The sequence below is a fragment of the Mobula hypostoma genome, chromosome 7 (assembly GCF_963921235.1).
Source record: "Mobula hypostoma chromosome 7, sMobHyp1.1, whole genome shotgun sequence".
NCBI classification, from domain to species: Eukaryota; Metazoa; Chordata; class Chondrichthyes; order Myliobatiformes; family Myliobatidae; genus Mobula; species Mobula hypostoma.
Window position 1 is genome coordinate 181,733,131 of NC_086103.1, and position 14,687 is coordinate 181,747,817.

Genomic DNA, 14,687 nt, shown 5'->3' on the forward strand with positions numbered 1-14,687 from the left:
ATCAGTCAAGATCAAATGACAGAACAGACTCGATGGACTAAATGCCCTAATTCTGCTCCTATGTCATATAGTTTTCAATATAATTACAAGAACATACTTTGCTCTCCATGTTAAGTCAGTTGTTTTCCTCTGTGCTGAAGGTGAAAGAGAGGCAATCAGAGTGGGAGATGCATCTTGGTATCCATGCCAACGTTCCCCTTCCAGCTCATTAGGAAAACCCTTCCTCTCCCCTCACCTCCAATAAATCTCCTCGGGCTTTCGAGTCGGTAGTATTTCACCTCGTGTTTTATGCCTTGGAGAATGTTTAATCACCGCTGTGTGTGCACCATGACTTCAGTGAAAACAATGGGCCAGACAACAGGAAGTTCAGTACTGGCTCCAAGTTATCACATCAATCAGGTCTTTGGCCTGCCCACATCCCCACAGGCCTGTATTATTGAGCAGTCAAGCAGTCAAATGGCTCTCAGTAGAGTCTCCTGCCTAGCAACGAGCTTCACTTAGTGGGCTGGGAATAATTACCTCTTGGAAAGCACGCTTTGGTTAAAAGTTCCAAATCTCCAGGCCTGCCTCTTCAGAGCCTTAAAGGAAGCTTCGGATGAACACCACCCCATGTGTCAATGCTATCCCCTAAGTCTGCACCCGTATGGGATTTACCTACTCATGTGGGGGGTGGCACGGTAGCGCAGAGGTTAGCACAGCGCTTTACAGTACAGGCGTCCCGGGTTCAATTCCAACCGCTGCTGTAAGGAGTTTGTACGTTCTCCCTGTGACTGTGTGGGTTTCCTCTGGGTGCACCAGTTCCCTGCCAGAGTCCAAAGTTGGTTGGGAGGTTAATTGGCCATTGTAAATTGTCCTGTGATTGGGCTCGGATTAAACTGGGGGATTGCTGGAAGGGTCAGAAGGGATTACTCTGCACTGTATCTCAACAAATAAATTGGTTAATCATACATTCTGAGATAGAGTGAAGGCCGTTGGCTTGCTGTCCATACAGATCACTTCATTACAACGGAGTACTGAGGCACAGTAGAGTAGCAGTAGCGTAACGCTTTGCAGCATCAGCAATTGCGATCTGGTTTCATTCCTGTCACTGTCTGTTTACGCTCTCCTTGTGACAGCGTAGGCTTCCTCCCACATTCCAAAGACGTACGGGTTGGGGTTAGTAAGTTGTGGGCACGCTATGCTGGCAGCGGAAACGTGGTGACACTCGCGGGCTGCCCCCCAGCACACTCCTTGCTGGTTTGATTTGACGCAAGGCATGCATTTCACTGCATGTTTTAATGTACGCGTGACAAATCCCTACTGCCTGTTCCTCCGCTGGTGCTTAGGGCAGCAATGAAAGTCCTCCATCTCTGGCGGTGTTCCTTCATCATGTCGGTAGCTCAGTTTTCACCACTGTCGGTCATGCAGGTTCTGGGTTGAGACCCGGGAATACCGTCGCACTCCGATGTAGAAGGAATCTTCATTTCTGTTTTTCCAGTCAGGGTTTTTAGCCCTGAGCTGAACCCCCAAACCTGGCGGACCAGTGGACCACTCTTAGTCTGGCCTCTACCCTTTGACCTGTTTGGTCTCCCAAAAGCCAAAGCCGAGCCGAGCATACCTAGACTCCAGCCAGCATAGCTCTCCTGGTCAGTGAGGCACACAAGCCTCCAAACCCAATGACAAGGTTGTGGTCCTCACGGAGGATGTGACAAATAAAGCTAATATTTATCTTTATCTCTTTCCCTTTAACAATAATGGAAAGCATACTGGTTCCTCCCACTTACAAAGACATACAGGTTCATAGGTTAATTGGTCACATGGGTGTAATTGGGCTTGTTGTGTCAGAAGGGCCTGTTACGGTACCGTATCTCTAAATAAAAAAAATCTCGAACTCTGGTCTCATACTGTGCCTTTTGCAAACAGAGATATCTCGCCTTCTCTCATGATATTAAAATCATTATTAATTATTCAGTAAATGGCAGGACCCTAGGGAGCAATAGTGCACAGGAGGGTCTTCAGGCACGTCCATAGCTCTCCGGAAGTGGCCACACAGCAGGACAGGGTGTGAAATAAGGCGTCTTGTACACTTGCTTTCAGCACAATTCAAGATTGTTCAAATGTCATTTCCAGTACACAAGTGTAAAGGAGAATAAAATGCTTGTTGCTCCGGATCGGATACAGCACAAAAAAAACCAATAAGATAAGGAACACAATAACAAAATAAACACAATGATTATAAGTACTTAAGATAGCTTATATACACTGATTGATTGTATGTCCATAATGTGACAGTAGGCAGAGAAGTGTCTGTACATAAGGTGACTCTGACAGGAAATGATAAGGTAGTGATGGTTGGGTTAGTGGCTGGAGGTGTTCATCAGCCTTACTGGTTGGAGAAAGTAACTGTTAGATAGGTAGATAGATAGATATACTTTATTGATCCGGAGGGAAATTAGGTTTCATTACAGTTGCACCAACCAAGAACAGAGTACAAACATAGCAATACAAAACCACAAACAATCAAATAATAATATGTAAACCATGCCAGACAGAAATAAGTCCAGGATCAGCCCATTGGCCCAGGGTGTCTGACCCTCCAAGGGAGGAGTTGTAAAGTTTGATGGCCGCAGGCTGGAATGACTTCCCATGATGCTCAGTGCTGCATCCCAGTGGAATGAGTCTCTGGCTGAATGTACTCCTGTGCCCATAGGTATAAATGATGTTACATGCCGACGTCGGGTTGGCAGAGGGAGGGATGTACACAACAACCACAATTGCACGTGAGATTTCCCTTGGCAAATAATATGACCGGAGTCCAACAGCAAAAAGTTCAATATCCGGGCTACAAACACGTTCCTTGAGCGTAATTGAGTTTGGTGGTCCCGGTGTGGATGGTACGTAACCTCCTTCCTGATGGGAGTGGGACAAACAATCCATGAGCAGGGTGGGTGAGATCTTTCATGATGTTACTGGCCCTTTTCCAGAACCTTTCTGTATATATGTCCTTGATGGTGGTTAGGCTGGTGCTAGTGATGCGTTGGGCGGTTTTGAGTACCTGAACTGTTAACGCTGTTTCTCTCTCCATAGATACAGTCTGGCCTGCTGAGTGCTTTTGTTTCCGATTTCTAGAGCCTACTGTTTTTCTTTGATTCACAACTGGTGCTGCTTCCTGTCCTTATCTTATGTTTTTCCAACACAATAAACAAACGTCTTGTTGGCAGATGGTATCTAAACCACAGTTCTTGTTGTCTCAGCTCTCTCCCTTCCTGACTGACAACGCAGTCTTTCCCAGCATGATACACGCAAAATTCTGGAGGAACTCAGCAGGTCAGACAACACCTATGGAAATGGATAAACAGTCAATGTTTCTGGCTGAGAACCTTCATCAGGGCCAAGACACGCTCATCAGGCTTTCAACAGTTCCCGATGAAGGATTTCGGTCTGAAACATCAACTGCTTATTTCTCTCCATTGCCTGGCCTGTTGTTGTGTTGCTGTAGATTTCTAGCATCTGTAAACCGTCTTGTGTTTATGATTTGCTTTCTGAGAGTATTCTTCTTTAAAATTGATCTTACGTGACTGAGCTTGTTTTTGTCTCCGTCTACAGTGTATATACAATCTGCGGCCACTTTGTCAGGCACCTCCTGGATCTAATCAAGTGGCTACTGAGTGTATGTGTGTGGTCGTCTGCTGTTATAGCCCATTCTCTTCAAGGTTCAATGTGTTGTGCATTCAGAGACGTTCTTCCGCACGCCACTGTTGTAACACGTGGTTATTTAGGTTACTGTCACCTACTTGTCAGCTTGAACCAGTCTGGCCATTCACCTCTGACCTCTCTCATTCACAAGGCAGTTTTGCCCACAGAACTGCCATTCACTGGGTGTTTTATTTTTGTGTTTTGCACCACTCTCTGTAAACTCTAGAGACTGTTGTGTGTGAAAATCCCTGGTGGTCAGCAATTTCTGAGCTACTCAGACCTCCCCGTCTGGCACCAGCAATCAACCAGATTGATTCCTGGGATGGCGGGACTTTCATATGATGAAAGACTGTATCAACTAGGCTTATACTCATTGGAATTTAGAAGATTGAGGGGGGGATCTTATTGAAACGTATAAAATCCTAAAGGGATTGGACAGGCTAGATGCAGGAAGATTGTTCCCGATGTTGGGGAAGTCCAGAACGAGGGGTCACAGTTTGGGGATAAAGAGGAAGCCTTTTAGGACCGAGATTAGGATAAACTTCTTTACACAGAGAGTGGTGAATCTGTGGAATTCTCTGCCACAGGAAACAGTTGAGGCCAGTTCATTGGCTATATTTAAGGGGGAGTTAGATATGGCTCTTGTGGCTAAAGGGATCGGGGGTATGGAGGGAAGGCTGGTACAGGGTTCTGAGTTGGATGATCAGCCATGATCGTACTGAATGGCGGTGCAGGCTCGAAGGGCCGAATGGCCTACTCCTGCACCTATTTTCTATGTTTCTATGTTTCTATTCCATAGTCAAAGTCACTTAGTTTGCATTTCTTCCCCATTCTGATGTTTGGTCTGAACAACAACTGAAACTCTTGACCGTGTCTGCATGCTTTTACGCATTGAGTTGCTGCCACATGATTGGCTGATTAGGTATTTGCATTAATAAGCGGGTGTACATGTGTACTTCAATAAAGTGGCTACTGAGTATGCATACAGACACAGAGAAGTGATTCAACTAGGCTAGAGCTTGAAACACTGCCAGTACTCGTTAAATGTTTTTATCTTGTAAAATATCTGTAGCAAGATATTACTCAATACTTGCTGTCAAACCACGCGCAGAGGAATTTGGACAGGTGACTAATCAAAGGAATATTTTAGGGAGTGCCTTAAGTAAGACTGCAGTAATTGTATAAAACTTTGGTAAGGCCCCACTTGGCGTTTTGTGTGCAGTTGTGGTTACCCCATTACAGGAAGGATTTGGAGACTCTGGAGAGGTCACAGAAGAGGTTCACCAGGACGCTGCCTGGATTGGAGGGTACGAACTACAAGGAGAGGTTGGACATACTTGGGTTGTTTTCTCTGGAGTGTTAGAGGCTGAGAGGAGATCTGACAGAACTTTATAAAATCTATGAAGGTGGAGATACGTGGACAGCCTGAATCCTTTTTTCCCAGAGAAGAAATGTCCAATACCAAGGGGCATGAATTTAAGATGAAAAGGGAAAGTTTATAAGAGATGTGTGGAGCGAGTTATTTAGCAGAGAGGTTGGAGGGTGCCTGGAATGGTCTTCCGGGGATGGTGGTGGAAGTAGATAAGATTAGTGGAATTTAAGAAGCTGGTAGATAGACACATGATTGTGCAGGAAATGGAGGAATATGGATCATGTGTAAGCAGAGAAGATTGAGGTTAATTTGTCATTGTGGTTGGCACAGTCATCGAGGGCCAAAGGGCCTCTTCCATGATCTAAATAGAGGGAAAACCCATTCATCACCTTTTACCTCAGCATCAATAGACAATAGGTGCAGGAGTAGGTCATTCAGCCCTTTGAGCCAGCACCGCCACTCACTGTGATCACGGCTGATCATCCACAATCAGTACCCTTTTCCTGCCTTCTCCCCATATCCCTTGACTCTGCTATCTTTAAGAGCTCTATCTAACTCCTTCTTGAAAGAATCCAGAGAATTGGCCTCCACTGCCTTCTGAGGCAGAGCATTCCACAGAACCACAACCCTCTGTGTGAAAAAGTTTTTCCTCAACTCCGTTCTAAATGGTTTACCCCTTATTCTTAAACTGTGGCCTCTGGTTCTAGACTCCCCCAACATCGGGAAGATGTTTCCTGCCTCTAACGTGTCCAGTCCCTTAATAATCTTATATGTTTCAATCAGATCCCCTCTCACTCTTCTAAATTCCAGTGTATACAAGCCCAGTCGCTCCGACCTTTCAACATATGACAGTCCCGCCATCCCGGGAATTAACCTCGTGAACCCACGCTGCACTCCCTCAATAGCAAGAATGTCCTTCCTCAAATTTGGAGACCAAAACTGTACACAATACTCCAGGTGTGGTCTCACCAGGGCCCTGTACAACTGCAGAAGGACCTCTTTGCTCCTATACTCAATTCCCCTTGTTATGAAGGGCAACATACCATTAGCTTTCTTTACTGCCTGCTGTACTTGCATGCTTGCTTTCAGTGACTGACGAACAAGGACACCTAGATCTCGTTGTACTTCCCCTTTTCCTAACTTGACTCCATTTAGATAGTAATCTGCCTTCCTGTTCTTACCACCAAAGTGGATAACCATACATTTATCCACATTAAACTGTATCTGCCGTCACTGACCCTGACTCCGATTTAGACACTAACTCCGACTCCCAGATGGCCAGAAACTCCAACTCCCATAGTTAAGTTACATAAGTAGTGCAAAAATAGAAAAAAAAAATTAGTAAGCTGGTGTTCATGGGTTCAATGTCCAATCAAAAATCATATGGCAGAGGAGAAGAAGCTGTTCCTGAATCACTGAGTGTGTGTCTTTAGGCTTGTTCACCTCCTTCCTCATGGTAGGAATGAGAACAAGGCATGGCCTGGGTGATGGGGGTCCTTAATGATGGGTGCCGCCTTTCTGAGGCACCGCTCCTTGAAGATGTCCTGGATACAATGGAGGCTAGTGCCCATGATGGAGCTTATGCTTATACTTTATACTTTATTGTCGCCAAACAATTGATACTGGAACGTACAATCATCATAGCAATATCTGATTCTGCGCTTCCCACTCCCTGGATTACAAATTGATAGTAAATATTAAAAATTTAAATTATAAATCATAAACAGAAAATAGAAAAATGGAAAGTAAGGTAGTGCAAAAAAAACCGAGAGGCAGGTCCGGATATTTGGAGGATACGGCCCAGATCCGGGTCAGGATCTGTTCAGCAGTCTTATCACAGTTGGAAAGAAGCTGTTCCCAAATCTGGCCATAAGAGTCTTCAAGCTCCTGAGCCTTCTCCTGGAGGGAAGAGGGACGAAAAGTGTGTTGGCTGGGTGGGTCATGTCCCTGATTATCCTGGCAGCACTGCTCCGACAGCGTGCGGTGTAAAGTGAGTCCACGGACGGAAGATTGGTTTGTGTGATGTGCTGCGCCGTGTTCACGATCTTCTGCAGCTTCTTCCAGTCTTAACTTTACATCTGTCTGCAGCTTACTTAGATTTTGTGCAGTAGCCCCCACCCCCATACCAGATTTTGATGCAACCAGTTAGTATGTCATCCATTGTACGTCTGTAGAAACTCTTGAGTGTTTCTGGAGACATATCAAACCTTCTCACACTCCTACTGAAATGTAGCCACTGTCGTGCCTTCTGTGTAGCTGCATCGATATGCTGGGTCCTGTTTAGATCCTCAGAGATATTGACGCCCAGGAATAAGAAATTACTCACTCTTTCCACTTCTGATCCCACAATGAGGACTGGCGTGTGTTCCCTCAACTTACCCTTTCTGAAGTCCACAATCAGTTCTTTGGTCTTTGCTGAACACCTATGCTCTGTCCGCCAGAGAAAGCAGGATCTCCCAGTGGCCACACATTTTAATTCCACACCCCATTCCCATTCTGACATGTCTATCCACAGCCTCCTCTACTGTAAAGATGAAGCCACTCTCAGGTTGGAGGAACAACACCTTATATTCCGCCTGGGTAGCCTCCAACCTAATGGCATGAACATTGACTTCTCTAACTTCCGTTAATGCCCCACCTCCCCCTCGTACCCCATCCATTATTTATATACACGCATTCTTTCTCTCTCTCTCTCTCTCCCTTTTCTCCCTCTGTCCCTCTGACTATACCCCTTGCCTATCTTCTGGGTTTTCCCCCCCTCCCCCTTTTCCTTCTCCCTGGGCCTCCTGTCCCATGATCCTCTCATATGCCTTTTGCCAATCACCTGTCCAGCTCTTGGCTCCATCCCTCCCCCTCCTGTCTTCTCCTATCATTTTGGATCTCCCCCTCCCCCTCCAACTTTCAAATCTCTCACTAGCTCTTCCTTCAGTTAGTCCTGACGAAGGGTCGCGGCCTGAAACGTCGACTGTGCCTCTTCCTAGAGATCCTGCCTGGCCTGCTGTGTTCACCAGCAACTTTGATGTGTGTTGCTTGAATTTCCAGCATCTGCAGATTTCCTTGTGTTTGCAGTTCTTTGGTCTTACTGAAGTTGAGCTCAAGAATTAGATGCAAGAATTAGACCCAAATTTGAGACAGTTTCTGGTCGACACTATCCACGAGTACTTTTTATTAAAATGGCAGAGTTTAAAATCAACAGCCACTGGATTGGGATTTGAACTCGCCAGCGCTGGTCAAGTAACATAACCACTGCTCCACCTCTTGATTCTATTCTGTGATGGGTCGAAGTGAATCTGGAGGGTTTATAAAGATTTTTTTTGTTGTTCCCATCAGATTTAACTGTGATGTGTTTGCTTTCTCTTTGTGTCAGGAATCAAGTGACCTGATGGGTTGTTGAGGTTTTCTCCAGCGGCATTGAAGGAGCATGGTAAAACACCAACCACTTCAGTACTACGAGCCCCAGCTATGCTTATCTTTCCTCACGGGGATCTATGGGTGCAGGTGGAAGCGATACCAGCGATCACATGACAGTACCACCAAGGTCAGTGTTGGCCACCATGTCCAATAATGTTGGTCTTTCAAAATTGTTGATGTGTGCAGAGGTTGTGACTGGAAACCAAGATCCAAGTTGAACCTTGCTGCTGAAATGGTAAAATGGTTTATTATTATCACATATACTGAGGTAAAAAAGTATCAAATTGCTTTATTATTTTCACACCTACTGAAGCAAAAATTCCTAAACCTGTTTACCATCATGTACAGAGGTAAAATTGCTAAATTGATTTATTATTGTTTCAGTGACTGAGGTAAAAATGAGTAAACTGGATTTTATTGTCATATGTACTGAGGTAAACATTGGTAAATTGATTTATTGTTAGAGTTTCTGAAGTGAAATTGGTAAATTGGTTTGTTATTGTTACAGCTACTGAGGTAAAAATTGCTAAACAGGTTTATTATTGTCACAGTTAGTGAGGTAAAAGTTAGTAAATTGGTTTATTATTGCTGCATGTGATTTGTGGTTGTCCATCATGTCTGACGATGACAGGAAAGCTGGGAGAGTTTTTAAAGTGGGAAGGCTGCTACACTGGGGGCAGTTCCACTCTCTCGACCTCAGAATTCCAGGTCCAGTAAACAAGCGTCACAGACCGGGGTCTTCCTTGGTTGCAGTGGATGATCATGACACCTTCTGTGCCTTGATGTGCCCTTCGCTCTCCACAAAGAATTGCAGTACCTCTTTCCTATCCATTGGATCTCACTGGGGAAATGAATTGTCACACGTTTCTGAGGGAAAAAAAAATCGGTAAATTGGCTTATTGTCACATGTACTAAGGTAGAGTGAAAAACTTGTCTTGCATACTATCATATAAATCAATTCATTACATTCACAACAGTGCACTGAGATGGTATAAGGGTAAACGTAAACAGAATGTAGAGTAAAGTGTTACAGTTACAGAGAAAGTGCAGTGCAGGCAGATAATAAGGTGCAAGGTCATAGCCAAGTAGACTGAGGTCAGGAGTCCATCTTATCATAGTAGGAAACCGTTCAATAGTCTGATAACAGTGGGATAAAAGCTGTCCTTGGGCCTGGTGGTATGTGCTTTCCGGCTTTCTGGAGGAGAGAAAATGTCTGGCGTGGGATCTTTGATTAGGTTGGCTGTTTTATAGTCGTAGTCATACTGTATTGATCCTGGGGGAAATTGGTTTTTGTTACAGTTGCACCATAAATAATTAAATAGTAATAAAACTATAAATAATTAAATAGTAATATGTAAATTATGCCAGGAAGTAAGTCCAGGACCAGCCTACTGGCTCAGGGTGTCTGACCCTCCAAGGGAGGAGATGTAAAGTTTGATGGCCACAGGCAGGAATGACTTCCTATGATGCTCTGTGTTGCATCTCGGTGGAATGAGTCTCTGGCTGAATGTACTCCTGTGCCCAACCAGTACGTTATGTAGTGGATGGGAGACATTGTCCAAGATGGCATGCAACTTGGACAGCATCCTCTTTTCAGACACCACCATCAGAGAGTCCAGTTCCATCCCCACAACATCACTGGCCTTACGAATGAGTTTATTGATTCTGTTGGTGTCTGCTACCCTCAGCCTGCTGCCCCAGCACACAACAGCAAACATGATAGCTGAGGTAGTGAGAAGTTCACTCAGAGCCCACGGAGGGGGAGGCTGCTTTCCGATATGCTGAGTTGTATCCACGACTCTCCACAGTTTCCTGTTGCCGTCCCAAGCTGTGATGCATCTGGATAGGCTGCATCCGTAAAAATTGATGAGTGTCATTTGAGACATGCAGAATTTTTAGCCTTCTAAGGAGGTAGAAGCCCTGGGGTGCTTCCTTGCCTGTGATGAACATTATGTCTCCGCAATCTTATCTTGTCCGCAGCTCGATGCCTTGCCATAAATATATGTCACTAGCACAGTGCTGTTTGTGGGATCCTGCTGCATATTGGTTCTGATGACAGCAATTTAATGTTGGTGTTTGCAAGATGCACTGGGATGCTTCATTGCCCCACTGTCGAGTAATATTTTCAGTATTAGCTGAAAGTTAATGTCATTGAAGTGATTTATTTAGAACTGTACAGCACAGTACAGTCTCTTTAACTGACTCCAAGATCTAATTAGCCTTCCCCTCCCACATAGCCTTCTATTTTACTTTCATCCATGTGCTTATCTAAGTGTCTCTTAATTGTCCCTGATGTATCTGCCTCTACTACCATCCTTGGCAGCGAGTTCAAATGCATCAACCACTCTGTGAAGAAATGGCCTTTGATATCCCCCCACTATATATTCCTCCAATCACTTCAAAATCCTGGTAAAAAAAAATTCCCTTCCCCTCTCCTCTTCTTCTTTTCCTCACTCTGACCTCTTACCTCTTCTCACTTGCCCAACTCTTCCTCCTGGGTCTCCCCCTCCTTCCCTTTCTCCTATGGTCCACTCTCCTCTCTTATCAGATTCCTTCATCTCCAGCCCTTTACCCTTCCTATCCAACTGGCTTCACCTTTCACCTTCTAGACATCCTCCTTCTCCCCCACCCACCACCACCCTTTTATTCTGGCATCTTTCCCTTTCCTTTCCAGTCCTGATGAAGGGTCTCAGCACGAAATGTCAACTGTTTATTCATTTCCATAGTTGCTGCCTGTCTGCTGAGTTCCTGCAGCATTTTGTGTGTGTTGCCCTCTTGTAAGCCATTTCCACCCGGAAAAAGGCACTGGCTATCTGCTCTACCTATGCCTCTTATTATCTTATACACCTCTGTCAAATTAGCTCTCATTTTCTTCACGCCCACGAGAAAAGCCCTAGCTCGCTCAACCTATCCTCATAAGACTCGCTCTCCAATCTAGGCAGCACCCTGGTAAATCTCCTCAGCACCCCCCTCTAAAGCTTCCATATCTTTCCCATAATGAGGTGACGAGAACTGAACACAATACTCCAAGTGAGGGCTGAACCAGAGTTGTAAAGAGCTGCAAGATTGCCTTGTGGCTCTTGAACTCAATCTCCCGACTAATGAAGGCCCATATGCATTCTTAACCACCCTGTCAATTTTTACTTGGTTCCAAGATTCATCTATTCCTCCATACTGCCAAGAATCGTGCCATTAACCCTGTATTCTGCCTTTAGGTTCGACCTTCCAAAGTGGACACTTCACACTTTTCCATATTGAACTGCATCTGCCACTTCTCAGCCCAGCTCTGCATCCTGTCAATGTCCCTTTGTTAAACCTACAGCAACTTCCTTTGCTATCCACAGCACCACCGGCATTTGTGGCATCTGCAAACTCACTAATCAACCCTTCTACTTCCTCACCCATTATTTGTAGATATCACAAAGAGCAGGGATCCCTGTGGTCAATGACCAGTGTCATCCTTAAGCTGTGATGATGGCTGGTTTGTAAGTGCAGGCTCCTTCACCCGAATTATTGCTACTTCTATCAACGTTGCCCAGGCAGTGGCTTCACACCACCTTTGCCCCTTGCTGTGTCTGGTTGGACCTCTTAAAGATTAGTTTTATGTGGCACATGCATCTCAGATATTGAAAACATACAGTGAACTGTGTGGTTTGCATTAGCACCCAACACAGTTCACGGATCGACACGATCTATTACCTGTTTTCCCTCTCCCTTTTCCACCTCTCTCATTCTCTCTCTCTCTCTCTCTCTACCCCTCCCTCTCACTTCCACCTCTGCATCTCTCACCCTCCACCCATTTCACCTCCTCCTCTCTCCTCCCTCGCGTTCTCTCCAACCTCCCCTCTCTCTTCCACCTCCCCCTCCCTATCCCACTTCCCCCTCTCCCACCTACTGCTCTCCCTCCCCTCCCCCTCTCTTCCACATTCCCCCTTTTCCTCCTCCACTTCTCTCCCTCTCTCTGCCTGTTCCTCCCTGCTCTCTTCCTTCCGTTCACATCCCATCCTGTCGCCCTCTCCCCCCAGCTCCCATTACCCTCTTAGGCTTCCCTCACTCCTCGCTGTCTCCTTATCTCTGCCTTCCCCTCCCTCTCCCTCCCTCTCTGTGCCTCCCTGCCTCCCCTCTTCAACTTGCTTCCACGTTCTGGTTCTTTGCTGTGCTGTTCCCTTCCTCCCTGCCGGCCGCTCTCTGCCCCTGGATGTATCTGTTAGCCGGGTCATCCCCTCTGCTCCCCTCACTCTCTGCCCCCTCCCTCCTGCCTACACTGAAGCGACTGTACCTGTCCGTGGTGAGTACAGTTCATGCCTGTGTCCCACTCCTGCACACTCCTTCTGTCTCCCGTATGTGCACACTACCCCCCCCCCCCGGCCCTCCATCTTACCTGCACCCTCTCCCCGCCGATGTTCTGTGCCTTCCCTGCTCCCGAAACCACTTTTCACTCGGTGCATTTGTTAGTAATCATTTTGAGAGGACTAGAACATCAAAGCAAGGATGTAATACTGAGTCATTTAAGGCATTAGTCAGATTGCACTTGGAGTATAGTGAGCAATTTTGGGAATCTTGTCTAAGAAAAGATATGCTGACATTGGAGAGGGTCCCAACGAGGTTCTCAAGAATGATCCCAGAGTGAGATGGTTAAGTATGCGGAGCATTTGATGGCTGTGGGTCTGTACTTGCTGGAGATTAAAAGAATGGTTGGGGGGGAATATCATTGAAATATTGAATATGGAAAGGTCTAGATGGAGTGGATGTGGAGAGGATGTTTCTTGTGGTAGGGGAATCTAGGACCAGAGGGCTCAGACTCAGAATAAAGGGACATCCCTTTAGAACAGAGATGAGGAGGAATTTCTTTAACTAGAAGGGTGGTAAATCTGTGGAATTCTTTGCCATAGACAGCTGTGGAGGCCAAGTCCTTGGGTATGTTTAAAATGGAGGTTGATAGGTTCTTGAGTCCTCAGGGCATCAAAGTTACAGGGAGAAGGCAGGACAATGGGTTTGAGAGGGGTAATAAATTGGACATGATGGAATGGACCAAGTTAATGCTCCTATTACTGATAGTGTTTTGGAGCTTACAGATGCAGGCAGAAACGATCGTCAGTGTAGAGCGTCTGTGCTTTTTATTTTCCCAGTTGGTTCCAAATGGGATCCTGGAAATGAGTGGGACACTTTGAGGGATCCCAGGAGTATAACAGTTATGATATCGTCTGCAGTCAGAGTCTGGTGCTTGGTGCGTGCCTACAGCTTGTTCTTCTCTTGTACCAGTCTTTTACCTCTTCCACCTATCACCTGCCAGCTTCTTAATTCACCCCTCCCCCACCCACCCTCCTTTCCCTCACCTGTCACCTGCCAGCTTCTTGATTCACTCACCCTCCTTTCCCTCACCTATCACCTGCCAGCTTCTTAATTCACCCCTCCCCCACCCACCCTCCTTTCCCTCACCTGTCACCTGCCAGCTTCTTAATTCACCCCCTCCCCCACCCACCCTCCTTTCCCTCACCTATCACCTGCCAGCTTCTTAATTCACCCCCTCCCCCACCCGCCCTCCTTTCCCTCACCTATCACCTGCCAGCTTCTTGATTCACTCACCCTCCTTTCCGTCACCTATCACCTGCCAGCTTCTTAATTCACCCCCTCCCCCACCCGCCCTCCTTTCCCTCACCTATCACCTGCCAGCTTCTTAATTCATTCCCCCTCCCCCACCCACCCTCCTTTCCCTCACCTATCACCTGCCAGCTTCTTAATTCACGCCCTCCTTTCCCTCACCTATCACCTGCCAGCTTCTTAATTCATTCCCCCTCCCCCACCCACCCTCCTTTCCCTCACCTATCACCTGCCAGCTTCTTAATTCACCCCCTCCCCCACCCGCCCTCCTTTCCCTCACCTGTCACCTTCCAGCTTCTTAATTCACCCCCTCCCCCACCTGCCTTCCTTTCCCTCACCTATCACCTGCCAGCTTCTTAATTCATTCCCCCTCCCCCCCACCCTCCTTTTCCTCACCTATCACCTGTCAGCTTGTACTCGTTCTCCTCTCCCTATCACCTTATTCTGGCTTCTGCCCCCCTCCTTTCAAAGAGTATTTATGATCAAAGTGTGTATACAGTCCAGGAGCCTGGGACTTGTCCTCCCACAGGCAGCCACAAAACAAAGGACCGCCACGGAACTCGTTCAAAGAAAACATCAAACACCCAACACGTGGGAAAAAAGAACAAATTGGGTTAATGGCTAAAAA

The 14,687-nt window shown here is 46.3% G+C and overlaps 1 protein-coding gene across 5 annotated transcripts in view; it reads left to right on the plus strand.

The window, feature by feature from the left end:
* gdpd5b (glycerophosphodiester phosphodiesterase domain containing 5b) overlaps positions 1-14,687 on the plus strand; it is a 291,231-nt gene that overhangs the window by 94,708 nt on the left and 181,836 nt on the right. For 4 of the 5 annotated variants that reach the window (XM_063054660.1, XM_063054665.1, XM_063054662.1 and 1 more), the window contains exon 2: positions 8,415-8,585. In XM_063054660.1, coding sequence (XP_062910730.1) covers positions 8,469-8,585 — 117 coding nt within the window. In that variant the 5' untranslated portion in view covers positions 8,415-8,468. Of the gene's footprint in view, positions 1-4,851; positions 4,983-8,414; positions 8,586-14,687 lie in introns of those variants that run through there. The other variant, XM_063054661.1, reaches the window with a different exon arrangement.